Source organism: Anastrepha obliqua, chromosome 4 (genome assembly GCF_027943255.1).
Source record: "Anastrepha obliqua isolate idAnaObli1 chromosome 4, idAnaObli1_1.0, whole genome shotgun sequence".
Lineage (NCBI taxonomy): Eukaryota > Metazoa > Arthropoda > Insecta > Diptera > Tephritidae > Anastrepha > Anastrepha obliqua.
In genome coordinates, this window is record NC_072895.1 from 60,908,410 (window position 1) to 60,929,860 (window position 21,451).

The following is a 21,451-nucleotide window of genomic DNA, read 5'->3' on the forward strand; positions in this document are numbered from 1 at the left end:
ACACTTTTTGAGATCACGCCTTCTACCGAATTTCTTACTTTTTTTAGTTGGCTATTTGGACTACGCACTTTTAAAAATTACGGTTCGATGGAAGATGACTGTATTTACGACCAGGAGGATCCTACAGAAAAGAACGAAACTTACCTATATGCACTATCACCATTTCTTTTTAAATGGGATATGTTATTACTTAGTGATAAAAATCTAAATCTTTGCGCATTACGAACTGCTTAGAAAGTCAGGTTGTCTATTGCGGTTAAGTTCATTTTTAGTCATACCAACAGAAATATTAATTATGGAAAAATCATATTTTAAAAGTTTCTAAAAAATTAAATTGCTTATAAAAATCTAAAATGGGTACAAATAACATACAGATATTAATGAATAATATAAATAGTTGTTACACGCACTTTCATACTAATAACATTGAGGGAGAGGAGTCACATACATATGTATATTATAAAAATGATTTGACCAAAATAGCATTTTATAAAAAATCTACTTGTGTAGCTATATTGTTAACGTTTTGCTGTTGCATATTAATTAAAGACAAATAGTTTTTTCTTGTTTTTGTGAAAGACGTTTTGTTGAGGAAATTGCTTACACAGAGTGGCTTAAAAATACCAGATCAACTTTATTGGCATGTGTAGGTGTGTTATTATTTTAGTTTTAGGGTCTCGCAAAACAACTTTAAAAGTAAAATACTATAACAAACGAAACTCTTTCTTAGAGTGTAATTCATGTCTAGTGAAGTTCCCTAGAAGATGTCATAGGCAGTCAGCCTCTTTAGGGAGCGAACAGCAATGTATTTAATGAATTCAATCATTAATTCCTCAAGGTCTCTTCCTAGGCCATATTAAGTATAAATGAATTCAAAAGTGATGGAACTCAGTGGCTTAAAATTTCATAAGAGCCAATTGTGACTAATTTACGTGGATTTTCCATCAACATTATACCTTCGGTGAAGAAGTGGCGGAACGTTAATAGTGAAATCCAAGATACAAGTGTTTTATGAAATACTTTTTTTTAGCCAAAGATAATATTTCTGGAATACTCTAGAGTGTCTTAGATAGCTATGGGAGATATCAAAGACTCAATAAATTTTGCTGTAATGCAATAAATATTTTTTCATCGTAATCCAAAAATATTTTTTCCTTATTTATTTATGATTATCGGACTCTTTCACCAATTTGTGAGTATCTACTAATTTTTCAAATTAATAAAGGCCCAAGTAATTATAAAGAAATTGAAATTAATTGGAAGTACTATCGAAGTGGCTTCTTTGAATTCAACGCTACACGATTTTTTTGGCTTCGTGACAGTCAATTTTTGCAAAGCGGGGTTAAGAAAATTTTTTTTTTGCGAGTTGATTGGAGACGGTCAGTCAGAGTAGCTTCCCAAAGTAAATGAGGCAAGGCTTGGAAAAAATGTTTACGAATTTTCATAGCACATATTGGTAAATCATATACAATCAGCCGTGAATATAGGAAATAGACCCAGTGGTCACCTAGAAGTATTTGTTTATTTTTTCATTTATAAGTAATATAATTGTAAAAGATTATACCACACATATAAGCCAACTAGCTATAGAGGCAATTGGCCTGAAGAAGAATTGGCAGTTAAGCCTTTCGAATGGCCCTAAATAGCTAGCCGTATGGAGTCAAAAACAGGAACCTCAGAAAGATTTCTTGGGCATGCGCTGATTGTGTATGCCATTGTAGAGAATTGATATTTTACAGGAACGAACACTCCTCTAATTCATAGTCCTACTATAGCCACATATAACAACTATGGAAGAAAGTAAGGGAGGAGTTCATAAGGTTTTCATACCTTCTACCCTAAAATAGCTGAGATAGATAAAAGTGCTGTTCACCTTAAATTTAAAATTGGTCAAAATATTGATGTGCTATTATTTCGTCGCGGGGTGTATAAATAGCACCATATTTGTTTGTGTGTTCATATGTATGTGAGGAAGGATACCTTTACATTATGTTATTTATTTTTGTTATTGTGTGCTATTAAAATGTAATTGGGATTTTTATTATTGCCTACGGGTTGCACAATTTCAAGAAGAATTAACTCGGTAGGGCATATTGTAGAAAAATGAATATTTGAACACCTAAGCGAATTATAAAAAAAAACATACACACATATATGTAAAAAATTTATAAGATAACAAATACAAGCACCATTAAATTGCACTTAAGTTGTGTGTCGTAGATTTAGAGGGTAATGATTGTTGTTTTGTATGTGTTTAGCTACTAAAGTTAAAGGTACTTGTGGAAGGTAAGCAGTTACACAATCTAATGGGTGTATCGTGATATTTCTGCTACTTTTCTTTTTTTGAAAAGGTGTAAGCATCGACTGCTAAGGGAACTCTCACAAATTTCAAAACATTCTTATTTACGTGTATATTGTTCCGCCTGGCGCACTAAAACTGATATTTACCAAGTTCTTTACCTGCTGTGCCCATATTCAGTATACTAATCTCGCCAAAATAGGAACCTGCCTTCAATGAAGCCATCACCGTCTTCCCATTATCGGCCACCACCTGCAGACGGCCACGATTTACTATGTACATCTCCTTCCCAACCTCACCTGGATTGAGTGGTAATTGGCAAAAGTAGGTGGAGTGCAGAGTGCCAGTGTTTGTTCAGCATAAATGTAGTTGCCAGCAGATAAGAGCGATGATGTCCGGTAGAGTGGTTGAATGTAGCATTGGTTACCGCGCAGTTGTAGAGGGTTAACAGTTTGAGTGGTTTGCATTGATTTCAGTGGTTTATGGTAGTTCAGTGTTGAGTGTTGAGGATTTCGGCGGTCAAGTGGTGCACACATAACCATGGCAATGATAGTCGTTGTGGTAGCCGAGTGTGGATCACGAAATCCCCAATAGCGTTGTTAAGATGTTCAAATGGGTAATTTATTGGTGGTGCGAGAATGCGAGGATGCACACATAGCGTTATTGTTGTTATAATACCAGCATTTGTGCCGAATCACATGAAGCCATAGGAAATAAGTAATTGCAGTAACAGTGGTTGTTTTTGTTGGTTGTATTGTAGGATGCCAGCCAACAGATCATTCATTATTGTCGTCGTCAAGTGCGTAAGGACATTGGCATTTATGTTTGCATAAGAAAGTTGCATGAAGCACAAAACAAACACACACACACACATGCCCGCGCACGCATACATATATGCACATAAGCACAAGAATAGCCAGCATGTCATGTTAGTATCGTATGGCAGTTTGTTTGGTAGCAGAATTTCGTGACCAAAATGCAACGCGTAGTTCATTAGTCAAAACGTCAGTTCGGACGGGCAGCCAAACGGACATAGAATTAGCACGCATGTGTGTGTGCCAAGCATGCATATGTGCATTTTCACATCCCATTATGCGGGTGTGTGTGCGTTTTTGGCACATCATTTGGGTTTTTGCACATTTTCGTTGTTGGTTTAGTTGTTGTTGGCGTTGTTAAATTTTCGTGTACATTTTTGTTATATCCAGTTTCCAGCATTAATACATATCCGTGAAAGTATTGTTGTTTTTATATTAGTTTACGATGGCATCATCGTTGGCGCCACAGTTGGCAGAGTAATTAGTGGTGTAACAAAAACAAAAACAATAACAAAAACCAAGGGCACAATAGTTTGTTGTTATAGCGTGCGTTTGGCCAATCAGTAGCGATTTCACGGTGTCGTTGTGGTGTTTCAGCGTGTAGAATAAATGAAAAGAAAATATTTGTTAGTAAATTTGAGTAGCTAAGGGGTATTTATTGTTGATACACACACATATGCATGGTAGATTAATGGCTCATACAAATATTTCACCTGACTTATTTTTGAAGTGGAAACGGCTATTAGCTTTCCAAGTACAGTGTTCGCTAGTTGAGCTTTCTTGTGCCAGATGGGAAGCACTAATACCTAAACGACTAATAATGCGTTAAAAACTATTAGCACGCAATGTGTATTTGTAGCATGCCTATGTGTTTGTATGTTTGTCATCCAGTATTCACTTTGTTAGTCAAAAAAAAATTTTTTTTTGCAAATATATGACAATTTTTGATTTATGTTGGAAGAAATACTGCCATGGTTCAATGAAAGTGCATCACATACTGCAAATTTTTATAATTTATTTATTTATTTTTTAATTTCGCTTACTTTTTTATACATATATATAGCTTATACTACACCAAAAGACATATTACGCAAAGCTTAGAACTTTGCACTAAATTTATAAAAACTCAGCAAATTTGCATAAAAATTTCAAACTTTTTACTAGGAATTTATAAAAAAAATGCGGGTATGCAGTTTTGTAGACGATTCAATTTTGGTGTAATAAAGTGCAAAGCTCAAGTAGTTTAAAAATCTCACTGATTTTTTGAGAATTTTTTTTAGTCGCGGTCTTGTGCATTTTCGTCATTTAACACTAACTCCACATTTTTTGTTATATGAAAGCAAAAAACTCAACGCCATCAGCAAAAAAAAAAATTTCAAAATCAACGCAATTTTTTAACCTCTTCAAATTTGCACTGATCTATAAAACTGCATATCCAAAATTATCAATTGATATGAATAAATGAGTATTCAAGAATCGGTCTTAGTTGACTGTGGTACCGTAATTTGATAGTGAAATTGTACAAAGGATCTCTTGAATTTCTTTTACAAATTCTAAATTTGAGTCTGATTTCGAACATAAAGGATAGCTGAGCAATAAAGGATAGCTTGGGGTCAAAAAAGACATTAAGATCTTTAAAGTTATTGCCACTATTAAAAACCGATCCACTGTTCAGCAAATTATTGTAGAATACGCGTAAAAGTGTACGAGAAAACTACCTGAAGTGGCGTTTTCAATTCCTAACACAACACTCCACAGAGGGCCAGAAGGCATGCAACAGCGGCCAAAATTCAACTTTAAAATTTTCATATTTTCTGCTAATATATAAAATATTCAGTATTTAAAGTAACTGTTGGTTAAAGCACTCATTAAATGAATTTATGACATTTTAGAAACCATTGTATCTTTCATTTGGTTTCTCCTGTGTGCACTTAGGAAATGTGCTTAAAATGTATAGTTAGGTTAGCTGAGGTTAGGTAGTGATGGTTGCCCAGAGAGTGCGCCCACTTGGACGAAAGAAGTGTGGTTCATCCTTTGTGATACCATTGCAAGAGGGCTAAAAGGACGATAGGACGAAAGGGAAAGGGGTGGGGAGGGTTGAGTGTTTGTGGACTATGAACGGTGACTAGTCTGCGGTTGTATTAGCCTCTTTATGCTGCTGATGAAGTTCAGCAAATTTTTGTTATCAAGACCTCCTATATATCAGCAGGCGCGGAAAAGAAGTGAGAACCAAGATGCTTAAATCTTAGTCCCGCGACAGCTGGGCAGCTAAGGAGCAGATGCTCATCCTCCATGCAGCTAACGCAAAAAGGACTCGAAGTATTTCCGAGTCTCACGGCATGTGTACCCCGCGGGCAGTGTACCGTGAGGATGCCCACGAAATTTGAGAGATGAGATTTTGTCATCTTCAGAATATCCCTCGAACGCCGCCTATCCAAATGTGGCCAGAAGGACTTCGCGACCTTACACGTTCGTGTACTTACCCATTCCCTGGCCAGTTTCGAATGCACCATAATAGAGCCTGAGGTCCTAATTGTCGCTTAAATATCGGAGTAAATATTTACCTTCTTAACAGTTATTACGCAAGTAAGTAGCCAGTCAGCTGCTTCTTTAATTGCGGCCACCTCTCCTTGGAACACACTGCAGTGATCTGGTAACCTGAATTTGAGTTTGATGGGGATCTCTTTGCAGAATACTCCTCCTCCAACCCTACCGTTCAACTTCAATCCATCCGTGAACAGGTTAACCAGGCCCTGCCCCAAGTGTTGCCCCCGGTCCACTCCTCCCTTGATGGAATATGGGTGGAGAAAGTTTCGCTTGGACTAAGCGAAGGCGCGCACTGATCCGTCGACGAGGGGATGAACTCAAAGTTTCTGAGGATGCTTGAGTGCCCATATGTTAGCTTGAACTTATAGCCCAAGCCCCTCAGTCTAATTGCGGTACGTACAGCGGCAATTCTGCCTGCGATGTCTATAGGTACCACATTTAACATTACATTAAGCGCTAGAGTAGGAGTAGTTCGAAGCACCCCACTGATTCCAATGAGTACAGACCTTTGAACTATCTCTAGCTTTTTAACTGATGTCGTCCTCTCCATTGAGTTCCACCAGGCAACGGCTCCATATAACAAGATTGGCTTTATTATGGTATTATAGAGCCAAAATAAAACTCTAGGCGAGTGGCCCCGTCTTTTGCCAATTGCGCCCTTTTATCCATACAAGGCGATTGTTGCCTTCCTTACTCTCTCCTCATTGTTGGGCTTCCACGTTAGCTTACTGTCATAGATTAGACCTAGGTACTTCACCTTGCCAGAAAGCACCATCTTAAAAGGATTCACCCGCTGTACCTCGAACAATTACAATTATTAAATCGTACAGGGTAGAGTTTTGTTAAAGCCTATCAATCTTAAGGATAAATTATTATACTTCTAGCACGTAACCATAACTTAACTCCATCTTTAATCAAACAGGTGAAATAATACCATTTTAAAGTGGACTATTAGAAACAAAAAGGCGTATCTACTTCAAACTACCGATGCTTGTCCTAGCATCTTATCCACATCTTAAAGCTTGAAATATTCAAAAGTATTGATTAGCCCGGAAAATTTTCATATGCACGTGAAATTATAAGCTTTTGGGTTCCTCATTAATTTAATTTTTGAAATGGTTTTAAAGTTTCGAAGGACTAAATTTCCAAAAAAAGAATTTAAAGCATACTCCCTGATACTGATTTTAGGTGACTTATTCGGTTACTGAGAACAAATTCCGTTTAATTTCCAACTTCGTTTTTTTGTGAAAAAATAGTTGGATTTCTACGTAAAAAAAAATTGAACTTTCCTTCTATAAAATAAAGTATACTTAAAAAATGTAAACTTGTCTTAGCGAAAAGAAAAACAAGTTTTTTAAAAGCTCCACATTAACATCATAGAGTGAGCATAAGTATATTTTTTTGTTTTTGAAAATTTCGTCCTTTGAATAAATGACAATCTAAGTACGCAGCATTACTATATAAAATCTATAGCTCCACATGCATATAAAATTTTCCCTGGATACATTTTATTGTCTCACGGTTCAATATAAACTAATTCCAAGTGAATTTTCCGAGATTTCAGATAAAAGGCGTAACTCCATTTGAATAGATAATTTGAACTCTTGTGCTTTTCTGCAGCTCTGCAAACTATTACTTAAAAATCAAGCTCCGTATAGCAGTTTAAAGACTCACTAATTTAATTGCTTTTTTCAAAATGATTCACCAAATGTAGTAAACCCATTCTAATCCCCAATTGGAACTGAATTCGAGGCAATGCATTCGTATGGGCGATTAGTATCAATTACCACTACCAGGCACTAGGCATTGCGGCAAAAACTCCCAATAGCCATTAAATACCAGCTGCCTGCATATGTGTGTGTGTATATATTGCAACAAATTTTGTGTGTATGCCTTTGAAATCACTTACCCTTCCGGCAAATATAGTCACCGGGTGAGAAGAGTACCGGCCGCAGACGTAGCACCAATTCGCATAGGAAACCCGCTTCGGTATTTTGAAAAATTTCAACTCGCTTAAGTGTATCTAAATGGACGTTAATTGCTATTTCAGCCTGCAAAAGCGCAATAAACATTTGAAAATAAATTTGTGATTGGTAGAGAAAAAGAGAACTCGCTTCAAAATTAGTAAGAGAAAAAAAATCAGAAAAATAGCGATGAAAATAGAAATGTGAAAATTGTACTCGAAATGCGAAACTCGAAAATATAATTACGAATAAATCAACTCAAACGAAATGGCAATTTAGTTGTAAATGCGTGCGACTGCAAACACGCTAGGCTACGTGTTGCTGCATACGCGTGTGTGTGAGTATGGATTTATGTGTATTAAAGCGGCCACTATGTCACCCGTAGGGAGATGGGGCATCAAATAAAAATACGACAATTGCCAAATGATACCAAATGCAAATTTTCGTTGCCCAATAACCAATAGCCGTGTTCAAACCATTCGTTCGATAGAATGCGAAATGCACAAGCCAATACTAGGTATGCACGTATGTTTGTATGCATCTAAAATGTGGGAAGTGCATGCAGGCGAATGTCTGAAGTGTCCTTTTACCAGTAGTTGATTAGATGTACGTATCGCCAGAAATGTTTCCTACAGCAATGTAAAAGCAGGAACTATTCATTCGCTATAGGTTCGAATCGCCTGCATTTACGTACCATCAAGTGTTGCCTATATATAGGCGCCACTGCTTTGTTGTTTTTTATTTTTGTGTATGTATGTTTATGCTGGTGGATGTGTGCGTATGTACATGAATGCATTTGACCATATTTACCTTTAATTTATCAGGAAGACAGGATACAGCTCGCTCCTCGTCGGAACATTTTTGGGTCAGCCACAGGTAATCAAACCATTTAATGACTTTCACCTGCAGATGATTGGGCACACGACGCATACGCATATACGTTTTCACGCCATCCAGTTTGGCTGCATTCGATTAGTAACCAGTGTAGCAGTGGTAGTAGAAGTATTAATAGAGGCAGTCGTATTTCGATGAGACGAGATGTTGCATTGCGGCGTTGCAGGTATTGAGGTACCAACGAGCCAGGTAAGCATTGAATTCACCAGCACAGCCAGGGAAGCAAGAATTTTGCAATTCAAATATAAGTTTGCCATTTACGAACAAGCAGCAGTCAGCATATACGAGCGCGTGTATTTAAAAAAACGACAAGTTGCATTAATTAGATTTTTTGGGTTCATTAAGTAAAGGTATAAATTGAAAGTTTTGATATATTTAATTTCCATGATTTTACTTGGCATAAAAGAGTCAATACTCGATATACAAGGTGGCGTTAAATTAATAATCCAATTTTTGTTTTTGAACAACCTTTTTACTAAATAAAAAAATTTATTTTTAGTGATGCAAATCTTTAAGTGGACTTTTATGCGCTCCATTGCATGTCTGTTTGTATACCACAGCCGTCTAGTGCACAAGTGTCAAACACGAAGATCGTTTGAAAAGTCCATGAAAAATCAGACTACTGGTACATATCGAGGTTGTGTTTCGGTAGTAGCATCTCTTGGAAGAACGTGCACCGAGTTTCAGCCAAATCGGCATATTTCTTTGTGCTTGGCATTCGTTTAAAATGAGGAAGTTGGGTGATTTTCCATTACCATGATGACAGCGCACCAGCTCACTCCTCATCACTTGTGGTCGCAAAATTAATGAAAATAGGGTTCCAATTCGCTTCAAATCCCACCTATTCTCCATACTTGGCTCACTCGGATCTCTCAAACTACTACTTGCTCCCCAATTTAAAGAAATGGCTGACGGGAAATGATTTTTTTCAAACGAGGAGGTGATAACAGAAATGAGTGGCTATTTTTCTGAATGGACAAAACGTATTATGCGAAAGGGGTAAAAAAACTAGAATAGCGGTTAATGAATTGTTTAAGCCTAAAAAGAGACTACATCGAAAAATAAAAAAAAGTTTACCCCAAACAATTCATTAGTCTTTATTTTTGCATGGATTTTCAAAAGACCACCATATGATTGTTGTACGACGCCACGGGGTTATTAATTTTGCGCCACCTTGTGTATATAAAAAAAACATTTTGAAGTGAATAATTTTGAAATTATTTGTGTAGTGGTTTTTATTTGTGTCATTAATAACGAACTCATTTTTATAAAATAACTAAATGAAAGTGAGAATATGAAGTATCCTTAAAAAAAGGTAATCCATTACACTGTATGACAAAATCAAAGTTTTTTCAACAACAAGGTTCTGTTACTTGTATATTTGAAATTTTTCTAAAACATTGTTTTCAATGTACGCAAACGAAATTAACCCTTACGCATTTGCCGTTTTGTCCTATTTCTGACATTTAAGTTGTTATTTGAGAGGTGTGTTAAGAGATAAGTAGTAGAGTTTCAAGGCAAACATTTTTGTGGAAAATGTTAACCCTCTAACTGATTTCCTATGTCGATTTGCCATAAGAATGCATAATAGGACGAAAACTTTTACTTCTCTTAAATCAAAATTCATACGTAAACTTTCAAATATACTTATTCTGTCCTCTCTGCCAAAGCCCATTATCGGAGGTTTCTTATTTTCTTTCCGTGTTGTACAGTGCAATCAGCAGTTACTCGATAACTTGCGGTGCATGTCCCAAGAATTATGAAACAATAAAAAATACGGAAGAGAAATAAGTAGTGCTTTAATTAAACCTTGTAATGAAATGGCATTATTTACGACCGGAAATTTGACAGCCTTCACGTAATAGTGCTCCTATTTTACTTAAGAGAGGGGATTTGAAAGAAAGGTGGCGTGGAACTCATTGCTTTTCTACAAACATCCCAGACTCTTTCCTGAATCGCAACACTCTGTCTTGGCGAAGAGAATGTAGCGCGTTCATTCTCAGTCCATCCGACTGAAAAAGTATGGTGAAGGCCAGACAGCGACAGAGAAGGCTCTATACTATCGTCATCCTCCAAAGAAGATGCACACAATGGATCCTCGACAATAAATAGGGCGCCCATATGTCGCCTAAATGGATTATGCCACATAATTATTCACATCAGGGCCCGCAGCTCACTTTTGATTTTTTTTTTCAGGAATCTGGGAAATGAGTTTTGTAAATCGCACTGATTTCAAGTAGGGCAGGCCTTCATAATCCTTTAAATCAGTCTCCATTAAATGCTTCTACGCAAGTATTTTTCAATCCACTTCACGTTATTCGTTTGACTACTTTAAATGGCTTATTACGACTGACACAACTTACGCAACTACATATAAGGCACTCACACTTATTCTCACACACATACACCTGCATACATATATATATATAATATGTATATATATGCATCGAAACAACAGCAGTGCATTAAGAAATTGAGCGAAGTGCATCGATTATAAAATTTTTCGAATTTTTAACGATAAAATGAAAGATTTTATTTTATTCCTTTTTTTAGCAAATTTACACCTTGCGTGGTACAATCGCAACCTACGGTCGGCAGAGAAGTGTTACGTAGAAAATCACGCGAAAGCGTTGTAGAGTGGACGCCATGGCGTTGGAGATAGGCAGTTAAATGACATCAATTTTTAATTGTGACAACATTTCCGGTGATGAGCCACAGTGGAAATGAAATGCTGCTGCACTGAAAGTCGGTAAATGTGTGTGTATGTACGTAAGCAAAAGCCGTATGCACGCAAGTAAGTATGGATATATATCTTTGGAAATTTATTGCATGACTTGTAAATATACAGAGGAGTTAATGACGCTGCGACAGCGGATCGATTTAATATTTGCTATTAACTCACATCAAGATTTACGCACACCAACACAAATATGTATGTATGTATAGAGTATGTATTATGATGAAAGTTATGTGAAGTAAAGAAAGCGCGTATTTTCAATTTTTTTTGTTTTTGTTTGCTTTCTCGTTTGTAAAAATTTGCATTTCTGTGATGCCATGTTTTAAATTTATTAAATTTTAAAGTATTGACGCAAAATTTTTAAATAGAAGTTATTCTTTTTTTTTTGATGTTGGACTAAATAAGCTTTAAATTCAATTAAATTTAATTCCAGTTTCTGTTGAAATGTTTAAAATTTATTATCAAAACATTTATCAATTATCGGCAAACGATCCGTGCGCCGAGTAGCTGGCGCATAAATGCCAAGATTTTGCGAATAACGTGAAATTAATTGTTTGGACTTCCTCGCAAACTTGCCAAAATATATACATATGTATGCAACTGAACTGAACTCAACGACGATCCAGATTTGCTTAAAAGGGTCTCTCAACCATTATAGAAGCAAGGCCGAAAAACATGCCGAATTCGGCCAAATGTGAAGGTTTTGCTAACTATTTATGTTTTTTCGACTAGAATGACATGGTGCCTCACGAGAGTGAGGGTTTAACTACTCAACCGACATCATGCAATTTCGCACACTGGCGTCACCACCTAGCTCAGCTTAAGATATAGCATAGCTTTTATCTCCAGCCCCTTTTCTAGCCTCTTCGGTCGTGGCGCCTCCCATACACCACAAAGTAATAGGTCTATGGATAAGTTCGTGCGGTTTTACAACAGATGGCGTAACTTGATTATTATTCCATCGATCCACATTTCCAAACATTCATTGGAGAGCTACTGTCGTAAGGCACAAACGTCAGTATAAGTTTTTTATTTGAAGCGTAAACAACAATATTTTTACCACACTTGAAAATGTCGAATTTCGTGCCAAATAATGTGTTTTTGCGGGGAATTCTTTAATATGAAGAAAAAAGCAGCCGAAAGTCATCGTATCTTGGTGGAAGTTTATGGTGAGCATGCTCTAGCTGAGCGAACGTGCCAGAAGTGGTTTGCACGCTTTAAAAGTGGTGATTTTGGCTTGGAAGACGAAGAACGCGAGGGTGCGCCGCCAAAGTTCATGGATACCGAATTGGAGGAATTGCTCGATCAAGATCCGGCTCAAACGCAAGAAGAGGTTGCAAAAACTTTGGGAGTTGATCAATCAACCATTTCCAAACGTTTAAAAGCCATGGGAATGATCCGAAATTCAAATTTCGAAAAAAAACCGCACGAACTTATTCATAGTCCTTATTTGTGATAGCAATATTTAATAAAAAGTTAGGGTATTGTTTTAAATATTTTTTTTCTTTGACGACCATCAACTTTTCAAGGTGAAAGTTGTAAATAACAGTACAGATGAGTTAAGACTTAGAATTTCAATACCTAGTTTTTATAGAGAACGTTTACTTAAAAAGTATTTATTTAATGGCGTTGCCAATTACTTTTTAATTCAAAAAGTATTGGAAGATTTATAATTTTTGTAAATGGTGTTGTAAGTCAATCACAGTTGACATTTGTGAACGAGATGCAATCTACATTCAGGTAAGCAATGGGGCGTATAAAGTTCAGTAGTCAAATGTACGTGTTTTAGATATTTGTAAAAAAATATGAACGGTGCTCGTCAGATTTTCAAATTCAAATTTCAACGCTTTTTCCGTCTATTGGTGTAATTTGGTCTCCCCGCATGACTTTGAAAATATAAGTATTTAAGATTTTCGTAATTCTGAGAAATCAATTTTTCATACAGTGGAATAATCCTTCAAATATGAAAGAAATGAAAGTGTTTACACCTACGTAATTTTAAGGTATAACCTTCGTATTTCTCATAGTGTAAAACGGAAGCCGAAAAGCAATTTAATATTTTTTCCTTATCCTATTCAAAACCTTCTGCTCCTTCAATTTTAATGAGTTTTCCGTATTAGGATTAAATATATAAATTAAAGTAAATGCAAAATATTTTTCAATTGGTTTTGACTTTTTCATATTAGGAGCGATTGCATGTCAACTGATGGTGGTTTGGCCATTGTCGTCTGTTTTTCCAAAAATTTTATTTGAGTACAGTAAGTAAACTGAAAAAATATTGGAAAAAATTTTATAATTTGATATCTAATCAAGGTGGCGAATTGAGGAACAGAAGTTTTGAAATTGAAATATATTCTTTTTAACATTTTCATAATTTTTCTTTTATTTTTTTTTTGGAATAAAATATAATTAAAAAAAGATTTTTCAGAAAAAAATTAATTTTTTTGTTAAAATTTCTTTTTGTCAGATTTTTTCTTAATTTTTATTAATAGCCCTGACTATGCTCAACAATTCATACAAGTTTTATAGAGCGATGTAATTAACTTTTCGAGTTGTATTCCAATATGTACAGCGGTGCAAAGCACCATGTTCCCGTTCATTAATCTACAAAATGACACTTTGAACGATTAGCAAAGGGACGTATGCTTCTTCTTCTTATTCCTGCTTGCCGCTATAACCACTTCTGTGATTTTGCCCGACTTTAAAAGAAGCACGCCAGTCGTTCCTTTCTCGTGCTAACCAACGCCAGTTTGACACACCAAGTGAAGCCAGGTCCTTCGCCACAAGACCTTTTCAACGCAGAGGAGGTTTTCCTCTCCTCTCAGATATTTCACTTAAAACAATTCTATACTAAAATTTCTAGCATTGCGTAAGTCTCAAAATTATCAGATTTTTCACTTACTTTACTTAAAACACAGTTTACTATCCATTATACTTAAGCCAACAAAAACCGATTTATAGAAAAATTCACGACAATATACCTACAAACCACTTGGGTCACTTGACTATCACACAAATTTAGTCCCTAGTGCCTAAATGGAATCCGATTCTTGTGTTATCATCTTTTTTCGCGAATTTCTATTTTTAATCATTCACTTAGCAACGAACTGCGACGGTTCTCAAAAAAAGAAAACAATGCTGATAAAGAAACTTGAGCCCTGGCCACTCTGTGCGAAAGAATAAATATTGGGCCAGAATATATCAAGTTTGCTTTTTTTCAATGGCAAAAATTTGATGCTGTAGAGACTTAAGTTTCGGCCAAAATCTTTAACCAAAATAAAAATATGCTTGAATATTGTTCAATCCAGGCTGCTGCCCCAACTTTTGTTTTGCGTGCAGTGCGATTTGGCTCTAAAAATGACGTTTCCTATAGTTGTATGCCACCTTCCAATGGTAGAAGGTGTTTAAGCGAAGTATTTTCTTTCTATTGCCAGCCGATAGGCGAACGATCTCAGAATATTTTTGATATCTAGTGAATTTAATTTCCGTAAGAGTGCTGAAACCAATATCTGCTGCTAATATGACACAGCAAAATAGACTAGACTACGACGTCCGCGTTTCATTTGTATAAACGCACCGAAGTGAAGAAGTTTGAACTTTGATTTCGAACGGAAATGAAATTTCATTCAATCACCTCGAAATATTTCGATAAAGTCACCAAATTTTGTTTAGTGGCATGTGAATATTAAATTTGTATTTCAATTTGTACAGAATATTGTTTTTGCATCTAAATATACGATTTTATTCTCTTTTGCATACGAGTTCGCCTTTTTTCGCCTGTTTTGCTTATAATTTAGTGGAGTCTGAAACTCGGCGAATATTCTAGCAGACACAATGGCTGTCAGCAACAGTTGTGAAATAAAAATTTTAAATAAAGCGCTGGAAAAAAATAGCAGAGACACAAAATATAAAGTAGTATCAGAAAATTGGTTATAAGCGAAGCAAATTTAAATAAGGCATAGAGCCGAGCAAGGTTTTTTTTTTAATTTTTCAATGCTTTTGGTGTTAACGCTTCTGCGGTACGCGAATGTTTAGCATGCTCCAAACTATATCAGATGAAGATGCGCTTCTAATAGCTTTTTTCCCCACTAGATATTTCGACAAGGCAGTTGCCTGAGTCCCCGAAAAATAGGGCAAATCATCAAGCAATGAACTGGAATTGCTTACATAAGTGGCAGGGTCGGTGAAGCAATTCATTCATTGGACTTATTGCCTAATTCCTAAACAGACGACATGGGGAAGTGCTTTTCCACCTGATCCAAATACTCATAGGACATGGATGCTTCAAATCATATATATAAATATATATATTTGGTCGAGCTGCTTCTCCTATTTGTGGTATGCGTCTTGATGTTCTTCCACAAATGGAGGGACCTACAGTTTCAAGCGGACTCCGAACGGCAGATATTTTGATATGATGATATGCTTTTTTTGATATTTATTGTTTTAATGGCAGAAATACACTCGGAGGTTTGCCATTGCCTGCCGAGGGGCGACCGCTATTAGCAAAAACTTTTTCTTCATTTTGGTCTTTTACCGAGATTCCAACCGACGTTCTCTCTGAATTCCGAATCGTAGTCACGCACCAACCTATTCGGCTATGGCAATCATACTTATGTGGATTTCAGCATGAAAACATTTCTTACCGCACCTTCTGTACGAATGACATAATTGAAGACGCAGTATATTGTTTCTTCGTCTATCCCCAGCTTGAAACGGAATGGAATGACTTGGGCAATAAGCTGGGCAAGCCACATATGGGTAAATCACTTGAGGAATATTATGCTTGAGTCAAAAGAAAACTAGTCCGCTCTTTGCAATATAGCAAATAAAATCTTCACCAAGTTGCATCGTGTGGAGCATCTTAGCAAATGTCCGTAGAAAGGCAAAATGCCACTTCCCCTTCGCAAAGTAAGGGACCTCGACGTACAAAAGGAAACGGCGCTGGATATATCTGTACTTTATGTCGCTCAATCTGTTGAAAGTATCTGGTATATGAGTGTACTGAATACGCATCTGGTTTTTCCGACAGGGAAGTACATACATACATATGTATGTACACATGAATTGTACACACAAAACATTAGCCGCAGCGGAGAGTAAAACTTTGACAATAAAATTTAAACTTTTACATCTGCAAGCGAGGCAAAATGTGTGGTGGCCATTGAATTATGAAATTAAAATATGTTAATTTGTTTAAACAACAGGAAAATAAATAACTAAACTAAGAATGGGACGCTCAAAGGCACTAGAACCAAGAGACCGTCTCTACGCTGACAGTTTCTCTAACATTTTGACTGCATTTTCATACTTTCGTACGTCCAGTGTATTTTAGATTTTATTGCAGTGACAGCGAAGAACTAATTCTATAGTAGGCAAAGCGAATGCGACTTTGCGGTTTGCCAGCACTACCACAATCTCCACCAACAGTACTAACAATGCCCTCCATCTCTTTTTCTCTCTCTTCTAGCCGTAAAATAGTAATCTTATCCTGTTGGTGCCGCAAAAGTGTAAGCAAAAGATAGGCAGCATAAGCCACCCAAGGCAGTTTGAATTGAGTTGAAATAAAGCGCAACATGTGTTCGCGGCAATTGCAGAGCAATAACGGAAAATCACTGACTGCCGCAATGCACACCAAAATCGTCTACAATACCACCGTCACTTTAATATGCCCTATATATGTAGGTATGTGTGTACGTACATATATATGAGATATATTAAACCACTGCAAAGGATGTTGCGCGTCTTTTCCTCCTCTCTTTCGTCGCCACAATTCGTGAACACGCTACGATAAGGTGACCTAAGCAGCAGCAGCGGCAGCACAAACGGCGGCTGGCTTTACAACTGCAACCACTTCACTGTAGCAAGTAGCAAGTAGCAAATAAGAAGAGTTCATATTATGCTTGCAACACGAAATCTGTTTGCCACATGCCACAATTGCGATGCAGTTCAATTGATTGCAGTTGTGGAGACAAAACTTTGTAGTAGTTGAACTGAATTGAGTTTAGTTGAATACGGTTGGCTTAAGTGGCGCGATGTCAGAGTGTGCTGCTTTGGGGCAGACAGCGGCAAAGTAAGAAATTGAAGTTACAAGTTTTAGTCGCCATGGCATCAGCCGCAATGGCGATAAAGTTTGCGGCTACATTGAGGACATTGAATTTTCGGTTACCTCACAGCAATTCACCCTGGGCAATTGAATGCGTCAGTTGTGTATGAGTGTAGTTGTGTATACAATTGTATTCCGTTGCGGCAATTTGTTCTACGGATTTTATTGTTTTCGTCGTAAAGTAGTGGCCGGTTTTCTTGTAATTCAATGTACATCTATTTTGTGGTGTTAAGGAAATCCTTTCGTAGTATTTTAGTAGTTGTCTTTGGAAGGATAGTAACTAGTAAGGCACACGATTTGGGTGGTGCTGAAAGCTCCCTTGTAGGTGAGCGGTCGTTTAATTAAAGTATAATATTTTTAGTATATCGACGGGTCAAAAACGACTGCTTCTACTACGTTTGAGAGTCACGAAACGATTCTATTCGCCTGAAGGAAACTGATTAGGTGCAGCGATATTAAATCGACTAATGACTAGAATGTACGCGACACCCTCTTCCGTCACGATAACAGCATAGAAATCATGTGCGTCCCAGGACATGCCGGTATAAAGAGCAACGAGATAGCATAGGTATATACATGCCAAAGTAGGTTACATGTTGCCACTTATGTTTCTTCCTCATCTTACTGTTAAATACATTAAAGAACATACACAAAACTATTACCACCATAGGCTATTAAAGAGTGGTCTAACTACCAGCACCATCAGAGAAAGCAGAAATTACTTGGTAAAAAACCCATCAGATTCTTCTTACCTCATCAGGACGTTCACTCGTTTTAGAATAGGTCCCACAATAAGGAATCACTACTATATTCTTAACGTAACGATCAACCACCGAAGCGATCATCTTTGCAACGCTGCCATAAAATCAGTAATTCACACCGTTGACGTATGCCCTACTTTAGATGTAAATATCAAGAAAAATAGTATTTCGAAATACGAAATCATCTGACCTTCCCAAAATGACTAATATGGATAACGTCAACGCTACCAATAAATTTCTAAAATGATTTAACATCAACATTGTATAACTAAGCATGCTGCTAATTATAAAGGGTTTTTCAAAATGCACGCCTAGTTGTTGTTTTAAATACGGCTCTTACCAATTACATGCGAAAAATGACATAATTTAAATGTCCACCATGAGCGCGTCATTCACGAATGGCGCACTGTTAAGAACGTCGAGCTACTGACGTTGAAGATTGTTCAAAAACACTTTGTCGTACAGCAGTAATATTCTCAAAAGAACGTTCAGTTTTTGGTTTACCAGTCCATTTTCTTTACTCTATGAAACAAATTTCTTAAAATGGTTTCACCAACCTTTGAACTGTCGACTCATTCGGCTGATTATTGCCACCAAAATAATCACGCATGTTGCTTTGTGTTGTTCTTAAAGAACATTTCATTTTCACAAAAAGCTTCAATAATTTCAACGCGTTGTTCTACCGAGTAAAATTGTACAGCCGTCTACTCGACAAATATTAAAGATGACACAAACAGAGATACCGTCTAGGAATTATTCTCACCTGGCTTCTAAACGTCAGTCTAAAGGCTATTTATTTTTATTTTGTTTATTGTAATTTTACATTGTGAGCCGCATATCCTGCTAGGCAGCATTCCTTCACATAAGTGGATCTTTTGTATAAATAATTAAAAAATATATAATATTTTTAGTATATTTTGAACCGAGGGGCGACGCTATTAGAAAAACTTTTTCAACATTTTGGGTCCCTCACCAAGATTCGAACCTACAGTCTCCCTGAATTCCAAATGGCGGTCATGCACCAACTCATTCGGCACGGCGGCCGCTGTATATAATGCAAATATTTATAAGAATAGATTTCTCTAAAGAAATCATTGCCTGCAATCGCGGAATACCATACATTCATAAATATTGAAAAAGAATTTACTAGATACATTCACGCAGGAAATGGGGAGGAAATTCAAGACAGTCATTTGAGTTATTTTATATTGAATGAGCGGACTCAAGTTGGCTTACAGTATTTTTTAATACAAAAAAGTTCTCATTTTGGTTAAATTTACAGTATTAATTTTTTCTCCAGCTTCAAAAATTGTGTCTTTGTGCTTTCATTTCTAGTTTCAAAATACATTCTGGAAAAAAATTATATAATAGTTACTGTAAATGAATTATATTTGACTGGAAGTTCATTGTTGAGAAAAAATTCTGTAGGCTATGAATCTACACAATTAAGAGAGTGAATAATTTCATAGACGATCTCAAAGCTTTAAGCGTATTGATATTGGATGTATGGTTAGGCGGATGTGATTTTATAAAAAAAATATGAAATTTGAAATAAAACTGCCAACCAAAGAGTGTTGATCTCTTTTTTCAACACCAATTTGATGCAGTTACGTCCCTTATGAAAAAAATGCCAATAGCTTAGCTACATTTTTATATATGCATAATAATAGTAATAATAATAATTGGGTCTTACACCCTTTGTTGGATATTTGGCCGAGCTCCTCCTCCTATTTCTGGTGAGGTTCTTGATGTTTTGAATGGAGGAGCTTTTTCATGGCAAAAATGCATGGAGGAACGACTGCTGTTAAGTTGCCCATTGTCGTAATTAAGTCTTAAATTTAAAGTTTCTCCCTAACCGCTGAGCGTGTGAGCGGAAAGAGGCTACACTATTCTGACGGCAATCGAAACGTATTTCAAGGACAATGATTGGCTTGCAACTACTTGGCGTACATTTTGTTCACGTCACATTATACGATGCCCCAAGAGAAGTTTTGATTCGTTCATGGGTGCGAAGGTTGCGAGCAATAAGTTCGATTACAAATAGCTTACGGCCGGGGATAAGTCGAACTACAAGTTTGTACGATAAGTCGCATTAGTCTGTGTAGAAGAAAAGTTTGGGAAAGCATCTTAAAATGCATCCCTTCAAAATTCAAATCGTGGGAGCTCTTAAACCTAGCATTTGGAGCGAGTTCGTACCGTAAATAATATCTGTTGGTGTAATGAAACCCATTTTCATTTAACTGGAAATGCATATAATCCTAAAGGACAAAACCTTCTATAAAAACATCAGCAGTTACTTCATGGTCCCAGGAGCCGTACGTTTACATGACCATGGCGATACTGCGTAATTTTTTTCTTAGCAAACTGATAAGTCATTTCGTTGACAAGCCCTGCGCATCTAGGTCGCCCCAACTTACCCATATGGACTTTTTCTGTGGGATACTTCAAAAGTTAAGCTTATGAAACAAACCCAGCGACCATTTCAGTACTAAAAGAATATAGCGTTCGTGAAGTTAATGCCGTCCCGACTTTCCAGCGATTGGCATAGAATACGGAGGCCAGATGTCAAGAGTGAATTCAACTTAACAGCCAAATTCTTCTTCTTCTCTTCACACTCCGTGGAGGACCATAGTTTCGTCAACAATTTCTCCACTTTATTCTATCCATGGTTTCAACTCGACGTCCATTTCCTTAAGACCTGATTCGACGTCATCTAACCATATCTTTCGTGGGCGCCCACTTTTTCGTCCTCCAATGGTGGTTAAAATAAAATCTTTCCTAATATTTCGCTCTTTTGGCATGCACAGTAAATGCCTTGACTAGTTGAACTAAAACGTTTTACAGTTTGTCTTTGATGAAATTTCTTCGGTTTCATTGTGTTAGCGAATACGGTCAGTGTCGTCTATTGTTTAATCGGACGATATATTTTCCTTATGACGCGTCTTTTGGAGCACAGCAACTGATGAATATGATTTGTTCATATTTCCGCACCATATGTAAGGACGGGTCGTATCAGTGGTTTGTACATTATTATTTTCTGTACTCTGGACAAATCTCTTGAATTAAATAGTTTTATGTTAGAATAATAGGCCTTATTTGAAGCCTGGACTTTCTCGTTAAAAATTACCGCCGATTAAGTTCAGTGATATTTTTGAAAATAGCAGTCAACATTTAGAGGAAATAAATAAAAATATTATATAAAATCCACATTTGCCTTCTTTGGTCGCCAAATATCTGTTGAAGTGCGTGAAATAGTATTAAATGGCAAAACTCAAAGCTAAGTCGCTGAAATGGTTAAATTAACTCCCGCCACTACTCAACGCATTAT

At 36.6% G+C, this 21,451-nt stretch overlaps 1 protein-coding gene across 1 annotated transcript in view; it reads right to left on the reverse strand.

Moving 5' to 3' along the window:
• LOC129244179 (uncharacterized) overlaps positions 1 to 21,451 on the reverse strand; it is a 113,373-nt gene that overhangs the window by 31,345 nt on the left and 60,577 nt on the right. The window contains exons 4-6 of the mRNA XM_054881793.1: positions 8,436 to 8,587; positions 7,571 to 7,712; positions 2,461 to 2,598 (exon numbers count right to left, since the gene is read on the reverse strand). Of these exons, the coding sequence (XP_054737768.1) occupies positions 2,461 to 2,598; positions 7,571 to 7,712; positions 8,436 to 8,587 (432 nt within the window). The remainder of the gene's footprint in view (positions 1 to 2,460; positions 2,599 to 7,570; positions 7,713 to 8,435; positions 8,588 to 21,451) is intronic.